This window comes from Ornithodoros turicata, chromosome 7 (genome assembly GCF_037126465.1).
Source record: "Ornithodoros turicata isolate Travis chromosome 7, ASM3712646v1, whole genome shotgun sequence".
NCBI classification, from domain to species: domain Eukaryota; kingdom Metazoa; phylum Arthropoda; class Arachnida; order Ixodida; family Argasidae; genus Ornithodoros; species Ornithodoros turicata.
In genome coordinates, this window is record NC_088207.1 from 27,629,990 (window position 1) to 27,654,027 (window position 24,038).

The 24,038-nt window shown below is 46.2% G+C and overlaps 1 protein-coding gene across 1 annotated transcript in view; it reads left to right on the forward strand.

Moving 5' to 3' along the window:
* The first annotated feature begins 5,882 nt into the window (after positions 1 to 5,882).
* Positions 5,883 to 24,038, forward strand: part of LOC135400740 (beta-1,4-mannosyl-glycoprotein 4-beta-N-acetylglucosaminyltransferase-like) — a 154,762-nt gene continuing 136,606 nt past the window's right edge. Inside the window, exon 1 of the mRNA XM_064632620.1 lies at positions 5,883 to 6,009. Within this exon, the coding sequence (XP_064488690.1) occupies positions 5,898 to 6,009 (112 nt within the window). The 5' untranslated portion in view covers positions 5,883 to 5,897. The remainder of the gene's footprint in view (positions 6,010 to 24,038) is intronic.

The window sequence follows — 24,038 nt, forward strand, 5'->3', positions numbered from 1 at the left end:
ACGTATAATCATTTTGTTGATTATCCCATCCTGCCTTCGAGCCCGCACTGTTTTCTCGGAAGTCTCGGCCTAACGTATTTGAAGGTGGACGACGATGACCTTCCGATAAGCCTTCCCAATAGACGATTGGCTGTTTGCAAATAATCTACGTCACAGCTTGTATTTGACGAGGTGTCAGCCAGACGTTGTCAGCCGACCCGTCGTTGGCAAAAACAAAGCCGTGTGCGTTGGCAGCCTCGGGTCACATGCGCTGTTTTGACGGTTGTTTCCGATTATGGTTGCCATTGCGCGAAGGAGATACGGAGGAAAACTTCATGTGCGAGGTAGATACTACCCTGACCTCACCTCAACGAAGCGTCAAAACGACGAAGTTACACGACGGCAACGCGAACGTGCCAACAATCCACACTCTCTCGATCACGTGATATATATATGAGGGTGACGTGGCGCGGCAGGTGCTCTATTCTTTAGTGATAAGGAAAAAAAGAAAAAGAAACGGGCACAGTATGCGTCGTGTGAAGTACCAAAAAATGTTGCGACCATGAACTTTCGGAACAGCAATGCAGCAGACGCATCTGACGTTTTACCTGCGGGAGAACAGTAAGATACAATTTCCTTTTCTTCGTGGCTGCATAATCTCTATGGAACGGGCGGTACCAACGTCGAGTAATGATCAGCTGAGTAACTGGACCCAACCATTTGTTCAAATAAGAAAGGATCCGGCTTTTTGTTTTTTCGCGTTCCTTTGATCACTTTGTGAGAGCCAATCTTTTTATTTTTCTCTCGGGGAGCTTTAATGGAAACCTTGATGAATAGATTTGCATGGTGTCGGATGTCCCCGTCGTCATCTGTGGTGACCTTCGCCTTTTTCTTCACGAGAGCGTATTTAATTTCCTGCCCTCGTGATTCAATGGAGAGACTTCTGCGTTTCAGGTATCTCCTGCACTAAAAATCAAATTTCTCTCTAGTAGACAATTTCAGCGAACTGGAAGACTCTCTTAACCTGAAAGAGATTTGTTATGGGCTAGTTGGTGCATCATAATGGCATGGCAAACACGAAACTTTAACCATGATTCACAAAGGGGGTACACGACGTTTGAGCGCCGGATGGCTCTAGTGGCCGAATATGATAGAAACGGGAAAACCGTGTAAGAACACCGTTAAATCGGCGTGACATTCGCACAATGTTGTTGGCCTATCTGCGATATTTCTTGTTCCCAGGCAAAGAGCCGAACTATTAGAAATTAAGAATGTAGCAGCCTGCACGATCGATTTGCGACTCGACCGTTGACGGGTGGTTGTGGGGTGGGGTGATGTATGGGGAAGGTGCGGTCAGCCTGCTCTGGAGTGGCGGCTCTGCGCATCAAGAGGAGGGCGAAAGAGGGAGGGGAGAGATGATGGTGGCACAGTAGAAGGAGAGGTGTGCTGATCGACCGTTGGCGGGGGGGATGTGTTTAATGAATATAAAAAAAAAGGAAGGGAAAGGTTAGCCATGATGGAGGCTTGCTATTCCCAAAGGCAAAGACAAACGAACAAAAAGGAAGAAGAAACAGACACTGAAAAAGACCGCGACCGTTGACGGGAATGTTCGTAGAACCAGGGATTTGCGCCGGGATTTTATCGCAGAGGGTGACGGAATTGCGTGGGGTGAGACAGGGGTTCTCATCCGTGTCTGCTGACTCTTCTTGCCTTTCTGGCCTTTTGACAGGTGTGTTGGGGTTCCTGTAAGTTCTTCATGGGGTGGCAATGGGAGTGCCGGGACAAACGCTGACTAGAGCCCACCACAGGCGCTTTACGTATACTAGAACATTCGTTAGACCATTCCAGACCATTTCCTTCCTCATTTTAGTGTTGTCATATAGCAAAAAAACACTGGCGATTTAGCGGTAAATGCGAGAGGAATGCGTTAGCATTAACCGCCTTTCGCGGTCCATACTTGACTTCCGGTTGTCCACTTCCAGTCTAAATCCGACTTCCGGTTGTCCACATCCTGTCTATACTTGACTTCCGGTATGCATTTCCGGTCCAACTTGATATCCGGTTCTCCACTTCCGGTCTAACCTGACTTCCCGTTGTCCACCTCTAGCAATGCTTGATTTTTGGTTTGACACTTTCAATTACGTACTATATGCGAGTTCATTTAAGTAACCTTTAATTAGCCTCAATTGCTTTCGATTACCCTATAATTACCCTGTAATTGCCAAAGGGAACCGCAGGTTACATGAGGTAATCTTGAATTCCCTTAATTACCTTTAATTACGTTTCCTTGCTGTAATTACTCTCAGTCCCCCTTTAATTGACGTTAATTACCTTTAATTACATTTAATTACCTCCGGTATAACTAGCGGTTACCTTCGGTATTCTTTAATTTCATTTAACCTTTCTCTTGATTACATATATCTTACATTCATTACTTTTAAGCTCAACTTTCTTGTTTTAATTGCCTTTAATTACCTCTAATTACCTTCAATTACTCTTATCTCTTACTTACCTTCGACTACTTCAATTTCAAATCATTTGCCTCCGTTTACATTTACCCTCTTATATCCCCTTTGCATGTCCACTTATAACGCTGTCTCGGTGAGGCTTCACTATCTCACACACGGACACACACACACACATACATACGTACATACAGCTTTTTCCATTTTAACATTCCTAATGCTAACGCATTAATAATTTGTTGGGACTCTAGAACAGGGTCCTCAAGCTCATATCGAGTCGCGGGCCGCATTGAGCTTAGACCACATCATGGAGGGCTGCACAGAAAAGAAATGGCGCTAATTACCATAAAATACCCTGATATACTCTTATGTAAAATTAAATATGTGCACAAATAGCAGAAGCGGTGCAGTTTTTGTAGAGCCGGACAGTGTGTGCAGAATTCACTACTGAAAACTGCACTTGACACACCGAGAGAACTAAATAAGCTGCCTTTTAAATCGCGAACTGAAAATGTGAAAAACGATTGGGGAGAAAAATACGTAGTCCTTCAAAACTATTATGACAATGTTCAGGAGCACTGGAATTATCTCCTATTTACACACTCTGTTGTTGCCTTTCCTTACAGCTTCAAGTTGGAAAAAGAAATGAAAAAAAAAAGAACAGAGAAAGAGTTAGCTGACATTATTGACAATGGATGGTTTCAGGTTTGTTACATTAATATCACTCCTAAAAATTAAAATACGATGGCGTTTGTACATAACTGTTTCGTCTCTATTGTTTTAGTGTGTCACTATATGACTTTGTGTGAGTATTCAGATGAGCCCATCTTAATCCACACACTAGTTACGGTGTATGCCGGGCAAGGCTAAAAACAATGTCTGAAAATCATTTTTTTAAAATTCACAACCTTTATTAATTTTTTTTAGAATGTAGCTTCCTTCGCTTTGGCGGTCAAGGGCACCCTAGCCACAGTATAGGTCATCGCGGGCCACATGCGGCCCGCGTATTTGAGATCTCTGCTCTAGAACATCAATTGGCTAGTTACATCAATTTTAGTTGCAGTAGTTGGCAGCCCTTGTTGGCTTTATACACATACTGTGTGCATAGCTCGTTTTATATGCTGTAGAAGGCTTTTGCATGCAGCGTGCAACGCCTCAACCGTATTGTTAGCCCTACGAAACGGAGAGGTGGCTGCTCCGTGCTCAGTCGTGCATTACATCCTATGTCGTATAGATAGTCACCAACATCTTGTATATATCGTCTAAGTTTCATATGGCTTTCACGTGTTGAATAAATTTTCTTTAAGCAACAGGAAGCCATTCAACCTGGCTGCAATTATAGGCACTCCTTCAGAACATTGAACAACACCGTCGAAGTCTTCAAATGTTTATGAAGTTCTTGCGGACTACCGGTTTGCTCCAGACGCCCTAGTTACATACTCTGTTTTCTAATGACCCTCGATGTCCTATCGTTCTTTTTTTCTTTCGTTTTTTTTTTTTTTTCACTTCGTCCATCTATTGTTCAGAATAGCACTGCCGACCGAAGACACCTCGATTGCTTCGAGACTATTGTACTCAGTTCATTTCCTTTCGTCCTCATATCCATCATCCGATGTTACGCGTCGGGGTTAAAGGTACTGCTCCCCAGCTGTGAAACATTCCCATGTCGTAGCCATCGTTTATCTGTTGTTGTCGTTGTTCAAGTGTAATGTACTCCTCCGTGCTCTATTCATTTCGTTTCCATCTCGTTCATCTAATCGCCCGTATACAGTTTTTTTTTATTAATTCAACACAGTTCTTGTTTTATTTTCATAAAAATGCTGTGATAGCAGCGCTGATGCCAATGTGGCTGCCCCGTGGACGACGACGACAAAGCAAAACGCCGCACCCGGCATTCCTCATCGCGGTCCTCCTGCCGCTCCTACCGTTCTCTTTGAGTTGTTTCTGTCAAACTTCCACCGTTCTGGCCCGCCGACCCGGCGCTTTCGTTCGCCAACATTGAAGCCCAGTTTGCTTTGCTGGGCGTCGCTGCGCTGCTAACCAGGATCTATCATGGGGTCGGGGCGCTCGGGCCTAATGAAGCGGCTGAGGTTCGAGATATCATCACTTGTCCTCCCACCTAAAACCCTTATGACGCTCTTAAGTCGGCGTTAACCGGAAGAACCACGGCTTGCGAGCAGGAGCGGCTGCGTCAACTCCTCACAGCGGAGGTCCTTGGCGATCGTAAACCTTCGCAACTTAATCTCCGCCGCATGCAGCAACTTCTGGGTGTGAGAGCAACGGCGCTCGACGAGTCCATCCTCCGCGAGCTATTTCTTCAGCGTCTCCCCAGCACGGTTCGCATGATTCTGACGACCTCCGGCAGCGTCTCCTTGGATGACTTGGCCGAGGTGGCTGACAAGACCCTTTGGTATTTGTCAAATTTCGCTATGCAAATGAACCGAAACGAGAGCTACGCACTACTCGAGCGCAGAAGAGCGCAATCCGTGTGAGAGGGCCACGTGGTTTGGAGCGATGGAGCCGATTGGGAGTAGGCGCGCTAATCTGTTGGCCAGATAGACCGCTCTCCGACCCAGATAAGGTCAAGGTCGCGTCGTTCCGGCGCTCGAAAAGTACATAGTTCTGGTCTCGGCTCATTTGCATATCGAAATTTGGCAATTTATATCTCAAGGTACGTTCGCTTCTCAGGGTGTTACCCAAGCAGCACAATGTACTGAAAGTCGGGTGCAACAGGGGTGGACGGTATGTGTCTTATCAGTGTTCTTTAGTTTCACGAGTTTGTTCAAGGCCTTCCACCTACCCGTCCACCCCTATTGCACTCGACTTTCAGTACATTTTGCTGCTTGGGTAAATAAGGTCGATGAATGACAACAATGACTGGCTCTAATTCTGAAATCTCGCATTTCTAAACAAACATCTAATAATAAGTTAGTTAATGAATTTTAGCTGATTAGTCGTCCAGTAGTTGCGTATTTATCCGCATACTGTTGTATATGATGTCTGCCTGGCCGCATAAACCGCCTACCAAGATGGCATCAGCGCTGCTCTCACAGCTATTTTTATTTAAAAATCTTTGTGGAATAAAAAAGGCACCCTGTATAGAACGGGGTAGGGTACCGCAACACCTTATGTCATCGCCGTCACATATCCGTTGTTGTTGTTCAACAAGAAAAACGACACTGAAAAACGACAGGTCCTGGAATTTCATAAAATGCCACCTCTCCGCCTGTTTCCAACAGCCCACCTGTTTCGGAACAACTGGATCTAGAGTGTTGTGAGTGCGTAAGAGAGGAAGGGGGGTATGAAACAGTCTTCGCACCTGCGTGAAACAGCACGCTTCCGTCTCTGGCGAACGTTGCACGCCGGTGTGTGTGTGTTTGTTCTCTTGCCGCACTTCTGCCGCGCTATACGACAGCATGTTGTGAAACAAGTGGTTTTCGTGTGCCATTGGTTATGGTGTCCGCCATCCACTGCCCCCCGAAACGGGATCGTTTCCGTTATAGACAGGAAAAGTGCATTTGCGTGGTGCACTTCATCGATGGTACATTGGCTCATCTGGAAATCGGTAAGCTTAATGCCAGCACAACTGCAGCTGTGAGACTTTTTGAATTCTGAGACCTCGCGATTTTGGTGCTCACTAATTCAACTACAATTTTCCGGCTAGGGCGATGTTCCTCCGAGAGACCGTTTGTATAGTTTCAGCGCTCAGTCGCGAAACGAAGCATCCAACCGAACGGAGGATATGTTGCCACAATTGAAAGAGGCGCGGAATTACGTTGGTGATGAGGGTGATATTAAACGAACTCATTAAACTCATTAAACACCGAACTCATTAAACACCTTTACTATACTTTCGTGCGTACTTTTGGTCCTACTCAACCGTTGTGTGTATACATCACTCATCGTGGCACTCAAACAGGACCTGACTGCTCTGCTCATGTACAGTTAGTTCTCTCTCTGTTTTTTTTTTTTTTCGACATTACTTGACCCTATATACGGCACATGCCTAGCGGAGTGCGACAAAAACAGTACGGCACTTCTTGCGACACGCAGGCCTTGTGAACAGTTTCTGAATCATATGAGAGATGAATCTGTATCAGAGGTCTGTATCAGACAAGAAATACCGGTGAGGTTTTTGTTGATGTCGTTCTGGAAGCTGCACTCAATGACCTGCATTTCCAGAAGCAGAAGCAATCGCGCAATAAATTTACAACCTTCCTTCTTGCAGCTCCTTTCACCCTTCGCGGGGACGCTATTCCTTCGTGTAATAAATTACTTGGTTGCAGTGTTGGATACATAGCAGCGCTATAGTACTAGCGCCGCTACCGTAGCGCTACCTTTTTCAATAGCGGAGGAGCGATACCGCTATATTTTAAAGTGGTAACGGGAGAATTTTTTCCGCTACAAATGTGGGTAGCGGAGGACTCTTTCTCCGGTTCCGCTACCGCTACTTTTCATAATGGGGAAGACGGGGAACACAAAGAAAGAAGAAGCGAGATAATGGCGAAATGGCGAAGCGGAATTTTTTTCTTGTTATTAACTCTCATAAGCTAAGCGCAACGGAATGTGCGGTATTCCGTGCGTTAAAAAAAATTAGGTCACATAACGGAACATAAATGTTGCACCGTCGTTAGACATTTTCGGCAATGGTATTCCTACGGTAAGGTGTTGCCTACAGAAGGGTACGGTAGCGGAAAAGCAGCGGCATAGTATTTACGTTACATTTATTTGGTAGCAGCAGCGGTATCGCGTTACTTTTTCAAATCTGTAGCGACGCCAGTATTGCGCTACTTTTTTGGGGGGTACCGGTTAACGGTGTTGCATTACTTCGTTTTGGTAGCCGGTACAACACTGCTTGGTGGTGATGTGTCGCTGAGTACTGTTGTTCCATGTAACTGTCCTTACTCTCAAGGAAATGAATCCTCTATGTCTACGTTACACCAGCTGATTTGTCATCCCTGTTACACGGGCACCCTTCGATGACCGTTTAAACCAACTGCGTTGAAAAACGCGGGGAGCGCCAACAATCGTGTATCGTGTTAACCTGTCAAGCAGCATTGGATTCAATGCGCTTTCAGAAGTTGACACATTACACGTTTGCTGGCGCTACGCGCGTTTTTCAACGCAGTTGGCTTCGACGACCGTTGAAGAAAACTCATTTGAAAATGATAAAAGATGGAAGTCAGTGAAAATGTTAGCCAGCTGTAGGAAAACGCGCGTAGCGCCAGCAAGCTATGTAATGTGTCAACTTCTAAAATAGCATGCATTAAATCCAATGCTGCTTGACAGGTTTACGCGATGGGTACAATTGCAGAGTGACCCGTCGCTGCTACATCGCATAGATCCGGAGCTGAAGTTCTGCGTTCCGTCTACGTTCCGTCTACGTTACCGCGCTCTGTTCACACGTTTTGACACCGGTGGCGGTTGAATGTGCCTTATGGCCGTCATTTTCTTCATAAGGTTGGAAAAGCCGACTCATCGAATTGTTGGGTTTGTGCAACGGTGGAGGATAGTGAGCATATCATATAATGCACTGCACTAGCTATGCGTCTCAAAGAGCTACGCTAAAAGCTACACTTGCTCGACTAGACATCAGTGTCTTCGATATAGTGAAGGTGTTGGGAGACATGGGCACCGAACACGAGGGTTGCTGCCTTGGCGGCACTTGTGAAATTTGTTCAGAGCTGTGGGATGGACACCACTTTTTAGGATCCTTTGTGCATGATCCTGTGATAATTGTGAACGTGTGAATAGTGGATAATTGTGAATAGTGGACTGCTAGTGAACATGCGAATAGTGGACTTCTGAATAGCGAAGATGTGCATTGTGAATAGCGAACTGCGAGTAGAGCACATGAGAAGTATTTTTGGGGATGGGGGGGGGGGGGGATGGGTGAGAATTTATGTTACGAGTGGCAGAACAAGTCGGCAGACGAGCTCAATTTCCCCTCTTTTTTTTTTCATTGCAAACAAACAACACGATACAAGCTTGCCTGCGCTTCGCGCGTTTTTCAAGGCAGTCAGAACAGGGTTATAATTCTTCCGTCTACATCCAGGTTTTCGTCTTTCTTTCTTTTCTTTTTCTCTCACTCTTCCATTTCGTCTTGCTTTCTCTGTTTTATGCTCAAATGATTATCGAGTCTACCTCGCGTTTCACTGGCCTCCCCTCTGGTTCTTCGAATAAACATTATATCCTCCACACGAAACCAAAACATTTCCATCGTGCAAGTTTCCAGTAAATTAGGCGCATGGTACCCACAGCGCCACGACTTTGCCACGGACGTGGGAAGCAGCATTCACGGAAAGAAAAACTCCATTGTCCATATCCGCCGTGTGGAAACGAGCGCCACAACGAAGCCGTGCTCTTCATGTTGCCCCCTATAGCACACATCAGGCTTCTTTCACGTAGTTGCCGCACATAAGGGCAGTGCTCCCATTGTCCCAGCACCGGCAGAGGCACGCTTTTGTTGTATTGCTCATAATGAATGCCGGCTTTTCGTCCCGCTGATGATGAGGCACGCAGTACAATGCCATTATTATTTGTTTTTGCACTTTCGTCGTGAAATTCTGAAATGTATGTATTCTGAAATATTTGTGTGGCCGTATATACACACACACACACACACACACATATATATATATATATATATATACATGTATATATTTTGCTTATTATGTGCAAATTCGTTCTATGTTACTTCGTGACTTTCGCGCGGATGAACGCAATGAGCGGTCTCGCGCAACCGGTTTGAGACCGTGAGAAGCTGTTGATGCTGTGAAAGAAATGTAATGATCAGTGCACATGATAATGATGAATGATAAATACGCGATAACAAGGATAACAAGTTAGTTTTTATACATGTTTTCGCTGTGTTTCTTTCTCTTTTATGCCTTTGTGCATTGACATGATCCGACAATGCGGGCTTCATGTCATATGATGAAGGATTTCATCATCATTCCCCCTATCATTTCACAGCTCATACCAACTGTTTGTGATGAGGTAGTGAGCCACAAATTAAGTAGACGATTGTATCACTCATCACTTTTTCATCCATTCGTTATTGTTATTCCCTTCTCCTACAAATGCGTCAGTTGAAGAAGTAGGCAATGCTGATGATGTACACTCATTGTCCAACATGTATACCCGGCATAACGCCAATTTATTCAGAAGGACTTACACACTGCTTCTCTTGGAACTTATTGCTAAACGGACTACACAAACAAACTAAAAAGTGTTCTACTTGTAAATGCTTTGACAGTAATGGCAGACGAGGGAGATGACGCTTAGACAGTAGAGCTCGCTTCTTCTTTTGACTTTTTTTTTACCTAGGAGAAGGAAGTTTGTTCCTCACGGGATTTGAGGACGACATTTATGCACGGCCCGTGCGGGCGACTGAAGAAAGTACGCTGTAAACCCGTAGTTATGAGGTGCTATTTCGGCTTTCATTCGTTCTGTGTTCGATGTCGTTTGGGGTCATTTGGGATGACAAGCTTACAAGCCACAGGGCAGTTGTACTTGTACAGCTCACATCTGAGTCAACTTCAACGCCATTCTAGCCCGCGGCGGACTGTGGTGGTGCTTAGTAGAAATAACGGCGGAGGGTATTTTGGTACAGTAAAACCCATTAATTTCGCGGCCCTAAATTTTCGCGAATCGAGTAACGGGGACATATTCGCGAGCACTAAATTGCGCGAGCTCCTCTATCCCATCCTTCTCTGTTTTTGAAATTTTCACGTGCCTTTAAAGTTCTAGAATTCTCTCGGTTCGCGAAACTCGCGAAAATGAAGGGCTCGCGAAATAAAAGGGTTTTACAGTAATCTATTTACAGTGAGAGGGGTGACCCTCGTTATGAAGGCGTTGTTTTCCGCTAGGCGCTGCAAGGGTGGTTCTGTTCCTGCTTCGCAGGCTGGAGCTGTGTTCAAGTTAATTAACTTTGATGGGAGCCGTACATAATCATGTGGCCTTGCATCATAGCCTGTCTTTCTATTGGCTGTCAAGTATTGGGAAGTCACAGGCATCCGGTGTTCCGCGCCGTTGTAAAATATTTCCAGAACATCGAGACGGACATCAAGTTTCGACGCATATAGCAGGATCATGAAGGAGGCAGAACTTAGGGGACAGGGATAATAGCCCAGCATGAAATATCCCACTCTTCTCTCTTTTTCACTCGTCCATTTTCTTTCCTGTCTCTTCATCAATAACCTCCACCAAGCGTTCGTTGCGCAGTCAATTATAAGCGCTCTGGGAGTAGCCGTGCATCCGGCTGCACGCACCGCGTACATCACAATATTATTTTTCTTGTAGATCCAATCCAATCCAATCCAGTCGAGTTCATCATAAGGAAGCCTGTGGTTTACAGAAGCCTGGATTGGATGGGATTGGATCGGATCGGATAAGAAAGAAAAATATGGAGAGGTTAGTCCCGACCCAGTCAGGACTGGCGCTACACCAAAACGCGTTTGTGTGTGGAACAATAGATCCAAAAAAAGAGAGAAAAAACAAACAAACAGGAAAGAGGTAGATTAGGTCAAGCAGAAGAAAGCACATAGGAAAAAGGAGGAAAGGAAAAGAAAGAGATGTTAGGCATAGAGAAACACTCACTGGTTCATAATGTCAGAGACCGCTTACACAGAGTGTCACAGAAGTTGTCACGGAAGCCTGTTGGTTTCTCCACGCGGATTTCTCCTATAAGTCTACGTATCATTTACTCGTTAAGGCTTGTGGTACGTAATTGCATCATTTTGAACAAATAAGCGAACGCTTCGTACGCTCCTAAAATGGTCACCTCTAATATAGAGGTCGAAAATGTACGATATGCGTTTTTATCGTTTTTACCTCTAAAAGTAGAAGGTATAGGATAACCTCTAACAAGCTAACCAAGTATTGACATGGCATTGCACAGTGTCGCGTAATACTGGGATGTGGTTGGCTGTCAAGATCGAAAGTACGCCGAAAATATACTGAAATTACGAATTCTCAAATTTGCTCTTTTTCTGCACTGTACGCGGTAATGTTTTGCACAGAAATTTATAAAATAGGATATGACTGCTTGCTTCGTCTCTCGGCACATATCTGAAAGCATTCCGCTGGCACAGTGCCAGAGGTCGGCAAAATAACACATGATCGCGATAACTCACGATATGCACAATTGCGATCCACTATTGCGTGAGTCCCGCGTGTTTTCACACCGCGTCGCAGCACCTTTGCGATAATCTGCCATCACGTTGGCATGGAAACGCAAAGGACTGCGATTATTGTGATCGCCCTCACGCTGCACTCAGATATCGCGAGATCGCTTAGTACACTTATGCTGACGCGTCTCTCAACGATGGCAACGGCAACCACTGTGTACGGCTTCGAACGAAATCGTTCGCTTCAACGCCATTATCGCGTGAGTCCGCGATCACTGTCCTTGCGTCGCAACGACAGTCTGACGTTGATGCCCAAATTACTGCTGCACATTCGCGCTTGCTTTCTGGAACGCTTTGCATTAGTGTATCTTTATTTATATTTTTGCCCTGCCGGAAGCAAGAGAGCACGTTGTAAAATTAACCGATACGGTACTATGTTTCAGTAACATTTCAAACTTCATCTTTTTTCTTTTAAAGGCACGCAAGCGTATGCATCATAATTTTGCCAAACGGTTCATTCTACCCGTGTGTTTGGATTTGATTATTTGCTGCAGAAATTTATGTCAGCAACAACGTACACAATAATGGTGTATGAGGAACCTCGTTTGGGGATTTGTGGCACACTATCCCTGTGAAGTGAGCCTCAAATTACATGCGTGTGCACTGATTCTTATAGGTTACTGGTAGGATTTGTGGTGTTTGATTCTGTTTTTTTTTCACACGTTCGACGTCCATCTGATCGGTGATTATTTCGCAGGGCCACTACCTGTCGCTGGCTTTTGATGGTCACATTATAAATTGGACTGTCCCATGTATATAATGAACGCATTGCTCCAGGCTCTAGCTAAGCCGCTTCCTTTATGAAGCAGGACTAGTTTTAACCTGGATATATCCTAAGCGACCCTGTGATATAATTTGACCCTGTGACAGGTGGGAGCGCACTTGTTTACTATTTTTTCTGGAAATGATTTCACTACTTCCGTCCATTGTACTTACACATGAAGCCAAAGGAAATAAAACTGAGCCAGTTGAAGCGCCCATTCCGGAGATTAACGGTGTACAACTCATTTTCATCCACCGCGTGAAGATTGTGGCTGTCTACGTTTATCTATGCTGCTTTTCGCTAAATACCGAAAACTAGAAACCCTGTATCTACTCACCTATCCTGTATGCAAGGATATTTCAAATTGTTCAGCGCTTCTTTCCTCCGCCTTTCTAGTACACACTATAGTGACTTCTGTATTATGCACCAAATATTATTTGCCTTGTCGACTACGCATTTGGGCAGCTATAATTGGCAATAGTGCTTTTCGAAATGAAGCAAAAGAGAAGAATTATCGTGTTCCTAACCTGTTTATCAAGACAGAACCACACAGTCACAAGACTTCACAGTCTGTTTATCAAGGTTCGGAACCACACGTGGTGCATCGTTCAACGAACATATGCCTAAGGAAGATATACATTTAGTCGAACAACGCCCCTGCATGACATTCAGTCATGGTAAGTGTCGCCCCACAAACAAGTTTTGATATCAAGTAACTCAGTTGTACCCCAAGCAGCACAATGTACTGAAAGTCGAGTGCAATAGGGGTGGACGGTATGCGTCTTATCGATATTCTTGAGTTTCACGAGTCTGTTCAAGGCCTTCCACCTACCCGTCCACCCCTACTCGACATTCAGTACATTGTGCTGCTTGGAATATTTCCGGGTGTGATTTTTTACATTATCTCGTGAGTGCACTAATATGCCATAACTGACATCGCGTGCTGATATCGTGATCGCGAGAGTGCGATAACTCATAATGATTCGTGCGAACTCCCTCTGGCGGCGTGATCATCTGCAATCGTCAACTTTTATCGCCTCGAGCCATTTGATAATTTCAAGCTCCCGAAAATATTGCGATCACAATATTGCGATACAGGGCGCGATATCTGTCTTCCCGTGAGTTCATAGTGAGTGCGAGGTCGACGCGCTCTTATCAGATGATTGTGATCGTGAGCCAAAATGCCGACCTATGCACAGTGCATATAAAACCCTCATAAACCCTGTTCATACCTATTTACGAGTAACAGTTTGCTTACAGTTTACATCGAGCGCATTGTGATCATTACGCTGTCTGTAATATGTGGCCACCAGAGAGTTCCGTCTAAGCTCGTTACCAATTTTGTAGCCTCTACAGCAGGAGTTATCCGTTTTCAGAGGTAACGTCAGAAGTGACCGCTTTAAGAGTGTATCCTTTGGTATACAAAGGAAATCTAACCTGACACGGTAATATAAGCTTTTCAAACCAGCCTGTTATACTCGCAGCAACGTCTGAAGACCCCCCTCGCGCGGAACACTCGTATTTCCTGAAATTCTGCGCGTCATCCCGTCACCAAGACTCCACGATAGCCTGCCCAACGTAGAGTTACGCCTATCTCCACGTCTCCGCATTTTTCTAACCAGGCCAGACCGCGATGTCCAAGTTTAATTGGCCATTAAAAGAAAATGAGTATTGTGGTCAGAGCACATTAAGCCTCAAAGCCACCACTGAAATCTATCTTCCGCTGTTCCTTGAACGCAGACTCCCCCCCCCCCTCTTTGTCTCTCTTTCTTTCTTCCAGAAACTGGATAGCACACGAATTTGTTCCTGTCACCGACAGCTGGCTTTAGAAACAGCAGAGAAAACAAGGAGATTCCTTTAGAGCTCTACTTATTGTCTTCATTCTCGGCATTATACCCGTCAGTTTCTGCAGCTTCCTTTTTTTTCTCTCTCTCTTTTTCCTGTTTCACGTTTTATAGTTGTCCCGTCGAAGAGAGCACGCTCGTCCGTCTTGTCGATGCAGTAAACAGGATACAGCGGGAGTGTCAAATTCGAGTGCCAGGAGCTGGGGATCCGAGCATCATTGCTTAACGCGACACATACACCCTAAGAAAAAAAAAAGGTAGAATTTTCTACCAATCTTGGAAGAGCTGTTTGGCAACCACATTTCTACTGAAACCAGTTTTACCTTTTGGGTAAAACTGCAGAGTAGAAACAAACTAGAGTAGGAACTGTCGTTCTACCAGCTTGGGTAAGAAATTCTACCCCTTTTTTTGCTAGAGCAAACGTGAGAGAGATGAGCAAGGGAGAGGGACGCCAGCGAATATACCCGCGGAGGAGAAGGCGCGCGTGGATTGGCTCGAAATGGTAGAAGCACTGTCGTTCTACCAGCTTGGGTATGAAATTCTACCCCCTTTTTTTGCTAGAGCAAACGTGAGAGAGGCGAGCAAGGGAAAGGGACGCCAGCGACTATACCCGCGGAGGAGAAGGCGCGCGTGGATTGGCCCGAAATGGTAGAAGTGCTGTCGTTCTACCAGCTTCGGTAGGACATTCTACCCCCTCTTTTGCTAGAGCAAACATGAGAGAGAGGAGCAAGGGAGAGGGACGCCAGCGATTATACCTACAGAGGAAAAGGCGTGCGTGGATTGGCCCGAAATGGTAGAAGTACTGTCGTTCTACCTGCTTGGGTAGGAAATTCTATCCTTTTTTTGCTAGAGCAAACGTGAGAGAGATGAGCAAGGGAGAGGGACGCCAGCGAATATACCCGCGGAGGAGAAGGCGCGCGTGGATTGGCTCGAAATGGTAGAAGCACTGTCGTTCTACCAGCTTGGGTATGAAATTCTACCCCCTTTTTTTGCTAGAGCAAACGTGAGAGAGGCGAGCAAGGGAAAGGGACGCCAGCGACTATACCCGCGGAGGAGAAGGCGCGCGTGGATTGGCCCGAAATGGTAGAAGTGCTGTCGTTCTACCAGCTTCGGTAGGACATTCTACCCCCTCTTTTGCTAGAGCAAACATGAGAGAGAGGAGCAAGGGAGAGGGACGCCAGCGATTATACCTACAGAGGAAAAGGCGTGCGTGGATTGGCCCGAAATGGTAGAAGTACTGTCGTTCTACCTGCTTGGGTAGGAAATTCTATCCTTTTTTTGCTAGAGCAAACGTGAGAGAGATGAGCAAGGGAGAGGGACGCCAGCGAATATACCCGCGGAGGAGAAGGCGCGCGTGGATTGGCTCGAAATGGTAGAAGCACTGTCGTTCTACCAGCTTGGGTATGAAATTCTACCCCCTTTTTTTGCTAGAGCAAACGTGAGAGAGGCGAGCAAGGGAAAGGGACGCCAGCGACTATACCCGCGGAGGAGAAGGCGCGCGTGGATTGGCCCGAAATGGTAGAAGTGCTGTCGTTCTACCAGCTTCGGTAGGACATTCTACCCCCTCTTTTGCTAGAGCAAACATGAGAGAGAGGAGCAAGGGAGAGGGACGCCAGCGATTATACCTACAGAGGAAAAGGCGTGCGTGGATTGGCCCGAAATGGTAGAAGTACTGTCGTTCTACCTGCTTGGGTAGGAAATTCTATCCTTTTTTTGCTAGAGCAAACGTGAGAGAGATGAGCAAGGGAGAGGGACGCCAGCGAATATACCCGCGGAGGAGAAGGCGCGCGTGGATTGGCTCGAAATGGTAGAAGCACTGTCGTTCTACCAGCTTGGGTATGAAATTCTACCCCCTTTTTTTGCTAGAGCAAACGTGAGAGAGGCGAGCAAGGGAAAGGGACGCCAGCGACTATACCCGCGGAGGAGAAGGCGCGCGTGGATTGGCCCGAAATGGTAGAAGTGCTGTCGTTCTACCAGCTTCGGTAGGACATTCTACCCCCTCTTTTGCTAGAGCAAACATGAGAGAGAGGAGCAAGGGAGAGGGACGCCAGCGATTATACCTACAGAGGAAAAGGCGTGCGTGGATTGGCCCGAAATGGTAGAAGTACTGTCGTTCTACCTGCTTGGGTAGGAAATTCTATCCTTTTTTTGCTAGAGCAAACGTGAGAGAGGGGAGCATGGGAAAGGGAGGCCAGCGATTATACCCGCGGAGGAGAAGGCGCGCGTGGATTGGCATACTTCGCAATACTCGCAATACTCGCATACTCGCAATACTTCGCAAAAGTATTTAAAATAATATACTAAATACTCTCGGAAAAAGTACTTAAAATAGAGTACAAAATACTCAAAACTGAAAGTAATTTGAGTAGAGCACTAAATACTCTCAGAAGTATTTAAGATACTATTTAAAGTACTTTAGTATTAGCAGTAAGTGAAACGCGTATTCTGAACGTGGCCTTACAAATGAAAGGGATAAACTTCATCAGCCATGCATATCTTTCATTTGCAACGTCTTGGTGTCAAGTAATGTTTGGTGAACTTTTGTGAACCCAAGTAAAGTTTGTTTATATGTTCTGACCCAAAACTTCGTAATCCCTCCTGTATGTCGGTTCGGGTCTTTCAACCTCTGGCATGTGTTTATTGCTTTGATGACCAAGTAAATAAATGCCGGGATTATCTTGTACCTAATCCCCTGGTGATTCACCTGGCAATATGAATAGGAACGGTTTTCTGACGAAGCTGGCTATTGAGAAGCAAGGCTGGGCTTGGGACCAGCCTATTGTACAAGAGGATAAATGACAGATTCGCGAAGTCCCGAAAAAAAGAAAAACAAAGAGAAATTGGGTTAAATTCCAGCGAGCTGAAAATCTCGGCACGGCGGGAAGCGTGCTGGATATTGCTTGACGAGGAAGGAAAGTATTTTGAGTACTGAGTAGCAAATACCGAAAAAACTATTTTAAATACATTAAAAATACTTGTCGCAAAAAAGTATTGAGTAGAGTACCAAAATACCGGAAAAAGTATTTAAAATACTGTATTTTGAGTACGTACTCAAGATACGTACAAGTCTGACCTTACATAACCTAATCCTAACCTAACTCGCATTAGTTGCTTTCGATGGATAAACGATTGTTGGCATCGCGTGGAAAGTTTCGCTACACAAATCAACCTAGTTCTGGGAGAGTCGAAAACGGCAATCCACTTGACCCCACCTATCCCCGTCTGTACGCCGCTCATGGCCACAGTTGCTTCGCGGCGCTAACACGGAACAACTAGACAATCCACTTGAGCACACTCGGCATTACTTTCTCGCTCTCGTTGTTGTTTTTCAGTATATTAGCCAACAGAAGGCCGGCATAGTGTTCGTTCTGGCAAAAAAAAAAAAAAAAAGGCCATGTGCTGCTGGCTACCACACATTGAAGCATAGCTGTTGCCTGCGGGTGGCACAAAACCTGGAAATGAGGAGGGCAAAGGAAGGCGTAAGACGGGATTAAGGTAGTGTGGACTGGTAGCGTGTTACGTTTTCGTGAAGTAATTCGTCCTCTGGATCAACGTGAGCGGCAGGGTCGTTTCTGTCTGCTGATTGGGACCGTGTACTGATTATTTTCTTCAAGCAGGCCCCATGATGATCAGGTGATATTAAATACTTTCTTCTTCGTGTTAATTAGAATTTTAAAATCACGTGGGAGAAGCCATACGGATGACTAATTTATTTCCCCTTTGGCATGCCACTCGTCACGCTATAGTACATCTGTTTCGTTCACGCAAAAGCAGACAACAACAACAACAACAGTAGATGCTGGCGATGAGATGCGGTGTTTCACCGCGGCGGTGCGGTACCCTAGCCCATTGCACGTGGAACATTATGTGAAGATGATGAGGGTAGGATGGGGGGGTATCGTTTATTGAAAGAAAGAAAAAAAAGAGTGGGCGGTCTGCCTGCCGAAGGTAGGATGAAAGCACGAGAACCAACTAAAACGCCTGGAGCGGTCCATGAACAGGTGAAGAACCCGACGATTTAGCAAAGGAGCTTCATAGGGGCCAATGAGAGCAGCTAAGTTGAGTGGTCTCTTGCTGATACGAGCAAGCTGATCACACAGTATCCGCCTTTGCGGGCCGTAGAGTGCACATTCCATGAGAATGTGCTGGGTGTTCCCCACGGCACCGCAGGTCGAGCAGAGGCTTGTGTCACAGCATCTGATCATGCATTCGAATTATGGGGTGAAAGGGCGGATCAGCTAGCGTCCTCAGCGCACCTGTGCTGCAGCCCTTGTTTACCAACTCCGGACGGCACCGACAGGCAAATGGCAGTTCCGATGCTTGTTGAACTGCGCCATCCTGGGATACGGGACATCATGCACCATCATCAACCCCTTCTACACGTAACTAGCTGCCTGGCCCACGGTGAGAGCTCGCCGCAACATCCTGCTTGCGCACCTTCGGGCGGGAGTTTGTACCTACAACGCTCTACATTCCAGCATTCCAAAGTGGATACCGGAAGTCAAGCATAGACGGGAAGTGGACAACCGGAGGGTTTAGACCGGAAGGGGATACCCGGAAGTCAAGTATAGACTGGACAAGGCGCTAACGCATTTCTTTCGCATTTACCTCTAAATCGCCACTGATTTTTTTTTTTTTTTTATGAGGAAACTACCTAGGTAATTTTGGACAGCTTAGGACCCCGCACTCTAACAACACAGCTTCACCGCGCAGCACGGCCCTAGCCAACAATCATCCTGAATGGCAACGTTCTTTTCCTTGGTTTGATGAAAACGGGGGGCGTACGCTATTTTTGTGGAAATTATGAACTGCATAATTCCAACAGATGGCTCCTTGGCTCACAGGGAGAGCTCACCTCAACATCCTGCTGGCTCACCGTCGGCGCCATGACGGGATTTTGTAACTGCTACAACGCTCTACGTTCCGCAGGCATTCGTAAAAAGAGAGGGGAGAGTCTGTAGCCCCCTGGACGCTAGAGTGGCGGCTGAAAACCTGATATATGCGATGTACTGCATACTCTAGTATTCACAGATCTTTAGAAAAAATCTTCCCGGAAACAACACCGCAAGCGATGTTGCCCCGACGACCGTTTTACGGGCCGCGCATTCCAAGACACGGCCCACCCGGGGGCGGACCGCGTTATCAAGGGGCCCTTCTCGAAATATGAAGGACCGGCTCCCTTTCGCCTCCCTCCACCGCGATAGATCGAAAGATCAATACGCGGATTTGAAGGGAGACCAGAGCATATTCACAGATGGCTCTATTGACGACCGTACCAGAAGTGCTACTTGCGCGTTCCACATTCCATCAGTGAACGTGGCCCGGCAAGGGAGAAAGCCCAAGCAAGCAATGGCCGGTTGGCAAAGGGTCGGATGACAGTTGGCCGACGACTCTTTCGGCGATCATCTTGCGTCCTCAGCACACCTGAGCTGCAGCCCCTGTTCCCAACTCCGGACGACACCGGCAGGCAAATGGCCGTTCAGCTGCTTGTTGAACTGCGCTACCGTGGGATGCGAGACATCATGCACCATCACCGCCCCCTTCTTTCCATGAAGACCTCCCTCGAGGCATACAGATCATGTCCATGGACAACGCACTGGATCTGCGTTCACCAACTCTCAACTATTCAAGATCGGCTATAGGGGTGACGACGGCTGCGGCCACAGTCGACAACCTGAAACAATCGAGCACATCTTGCGAGAATTCTGAGCATACCATTCTGCCGCGAAGCCCACTGCCTCACTCCAGCTCTGGCACGCTAGCGGACATCCTCAACCCCGGCGGTTTTCTCATGCCGGACGTTCCACTAAAGCAAGAAACGTTGTTCGCTTTCTGCAGGAGGCGGGTCTTGCCCAATGACCTATATACTTGTGACGACGCCAACTACTATGTGGCCAAGCACGGCGAGCCGATTAAGACATCTCCCCCCCACCACTTCATTTTTAAGACTGCATGTGTCATGGTCAGTGGTCACTCAGAAGCACAAAATGGTCGGTGATCTCAGTTTCTCTTTCTTCTTCAACTTGCTAATTGCAATTTTCTCAGTGGACGCACTGTAACTTCCACTCTCGTATAACTTACCTTAAAGGCAAGGCGCTATCGCCATCGCCAACTTACCTTTTTCGGTTTGAATCCCGACATCTTCTGTACTTTCCGGGTGTTTTTGATTGATTTTCCTGAAATGTTATACGGCACAGTTTCGTCTGAAGTCGGCCTGGAACGCATCATCCCCCGAGCAACGTGCTGCCATTGAAGCAAGCAATCTAACGGCAAACATGATGAATATAAAAGCTCTAAAACCCAACGTTGACACTAGGACCAAAACACCGAAGACACCACAGCACAGAGCGCCCACTGTCAACAGCTTTATTTTGTGCCTAAAGGAAGATATATGAGACAAAAAGAGAGGGAGATAATGGGGGAAGCGTTTTTGATAAAGCAAGAAGGGCACACATGTGTCAGTGTGGAGAGTATAAATATTTCTGATAGGGGACGAGGCTATTTGGCTGCACCTTAAAACCGCAGTGTTAGGCACAAAATAAAGTTGTTAACAGTGGGCGCTCTGTGTTGTGGTGTCTTCTGTGTTTTGGTCATAGTGTGAACGTCTGGTTTTAGCGCTTTTATATTCATCATGTCCGTCAGTGTTTTATTGTACTCATGGCAAAACCAACCACTTAACCTTGTCATCGGAGCAGTCAGTGCGTAAGGATAACAATTGACATCAAGCTGGTCGAACAGCTGCCATTACCACGAGCCACGACTGTTGTAGAATTCACTGGAAAATGTCAGCCATCAACGGGGAAAGTATACGGATATTAACTCAGAGATTAATCAGACGACATGTCACTGAAATGCGAAGATATCTTGTAAGACACCTTCTACGTAAGACACATTTATTCTAATCTGGCCCCTGTCACACACGTTTCCTCTTCTTCCACCTCCGGATGGGCGCCTACATATATGTGATGTACAGGGTTCGCCAAGATGAACATCGGGGTTTGTAATGGAGATAAAACAAATAAATACAGTGTTGGTAAACTAAAGTAAATGTTAGAGGACGTATTATGCCCCAAAATTTTATGTATATTCTGCCCATTCTGCCACTTGGTCCGTTTCTCAATCGACTATATCTGTATTTCAGCTCCTTGCGTCAGACGGTGACACGGTCGAATGCGGCGTTACAGACGATATCGAAACCAAATGAACAAGTGGAACTGAATGCAGAGGAGGACTACTGTGCGAAGTCGTCTGCAACGTCGCGTTCGATCGTGTCGCCATCTGATGCAAGGGGCTGAAACGCAGGTATAGCCGATTGAAAATGCTAGGCAGCGGCGTTTTTTTTTTTAATTTCCACGATTTATCCGCAGGGAAACGGACCAAGTGGCAGTATCGACATAAAATTTTGGGGCATAGTACGTCTTCTAACATTGGCTGTAGCTTCCCGACACTGTATTTATTTGTGTTATCTATTACGAACCCCGAAGTTCATCTTGGCGAACCCTCTACATTACTTCAAGATAACTTTAGATGACACAAAAGAAGCACCCTTCTGTGCTTCTATGTATTCTTCGATGGTCTGTCTTCATGCCGTACAGTATTATGTATCTGTAGCAAGTACTTTCTCGTTTTTACTGCAGACTGGATGATGATTCAGTCCAACTGGTGATGCTGATTGTCCTGCGGTTTCATGGGTTTCCTAATAGGCGCTCGTGAAACAGGTATATCTCACCGGAGATCCCGAAGCAGGCAATAAAATGTACCTAAGCATCAACGAATCTCGGCGCAACGAAGCTCGATCAGAGAAAAGCAACAACATTACCTTGTGAGTTCCAGTGTGGGCTGTCCTCGGAGCGATCCTTTGGTTCCTGTCAGGCTCCCATCTGTTCTCGAACTCAGAGAGATATGCCACAAGTGGCGCTTTCACCCGTTTTGTCTTTGTATTGCGTCGCTGGAAGCTGCTGCAAGTAGCTAAAGTATATGGACCAGTGGAAGTGTTCGACAAACGTTTGTTGTAGCTGGCTCTGGGTGAACATTGGAATCATTTCCGTAGCTCACTGAGTGACGTTACAGCACAGTAACAACAAGGTTGCGGGTTCTGACAGGGGGCGCAGGGAATCCGGTGACTCGGTACCACAAATAGGCCGCATTTCCGTTGTTGCGTTAAACACGTGCAGTCTCCTGCGCCCAGCCTGCTGGCGGGCATCAGCCCCATCTCATCATCGTCTCTTTATGTGCGTGTGTGCAGTCTCCTATTTCAGTGCGCGGTTAACGAAGTACACTAGGGCAACATTAAAGGGAACGTGAAGGGATTTCAAAAACCTCTGCAACTGCATGAACGCAACAGTTGTTAGGACAACGGAGATACTAACTAAAAACCAGGCCAAAAAAGGCGACTGCTTCGACGCCCCCGCTGCCGGCACGACGAAGAAACTGGCTGTGACGTTAAAAGCAGACGACCTTGGCCACTGTCGGGCTAGCTTGGTGCAACCTTGGAGTGAGCAAAGGATGTAAGTGACGTCTGGCTGCTTGCAGGGGGGGCGTCTAGTGCGACCGTTCGACGTTGTTTTCTTTTTTCCTTTTTTTACCCATTAACTGCGCCCGCCTTGAATGCAATATGGCAAAAATTGGATATATGTCAGATAATAGGCCTCCTTGCGAGCCATTCTCCACTCAGAACTCACATTTTTTTGGAATCTCTTTAAGGACCCTTTAAAATCCAGAAACAACCACTGTGCTAGCAGATTACACTATAATGCAGACATATCCCGGAAGCTTTCTAGGAAGAAATTCTGGCAAAGACCTGCACATGAAGTTGTCCTCTGTTTCTCTATAACTTGCTGCAGCTTCCAGGTTTTTTTCTTTTTTTCGCGTTCCGATCACCTAAATGTTCTTTGGTAACCTTCAATGAAGTCAGCCTCGTTCACTGCTTGGACTCGCCGAGCGAAAGCCTAGATCAGGGGCCTCAAACTCAATTCGAGTCGCGGGCCGCATTCACCTTAGACCATGGCACGCAGTTCAGCACAGCAAAGAAATGGTGGTAATTATCATGAAATACCCTGATATACCATAAAATTAAAAATTCAACAAGAACAGGAGCGGTGTAGCCGGGACGGCATGTGCAGAATTCATTACTGAAAAACTCACACGTCACTACTACTGTACGTATATACCTCACACGTGAACACTGATCACACTGAACGACTTCACACGTCAAGCCCTCTTTCAAGTAGGGTACTGAAATTATGACAAACGATTCGAGAAAGATACGTAGTCCTTCACAAATGATTATGACAATGTCCACGAGCACTGAAATTATCTCCTATTTACGCCCTCTATTGTTGCCTTTGCCTTTACAGTTCCTAGTTGGAAAAAGAAATGGAGAAATCAGAAATGAACAGCTCTCTAACATTATTTACGATGGATGGCTTCGGGTTCGTTACTTTAATATGACATCTAAAGATGAAAATACAATAGCCTTTGTACAGGTCCCGACAAAAGTTTGCGGAGTTTACGCGAATGCGCTGGTACCGACACACCGCGGTAGTTTCGGTATCGCAGTATGTGCTCGAAACGTGGTTTAAAATGATGGCGCTGTCGGCGCACTCCTACCCTCTGAACGAGTGAACAAGCCCGCTTCCGCTTGCCGCTAGGGTGTCAGACCGAGGGGGAAATACACCGCTCCCGTGTTCCGTAAACTTTTGTCGGGACGTGTACACAACTGTTCCGTTTCCATTTCTTTAGTGTGTCACTATTTGACTTGGTGTGAGAATTAGAATGGGCCTCTCTTAATGCTCAT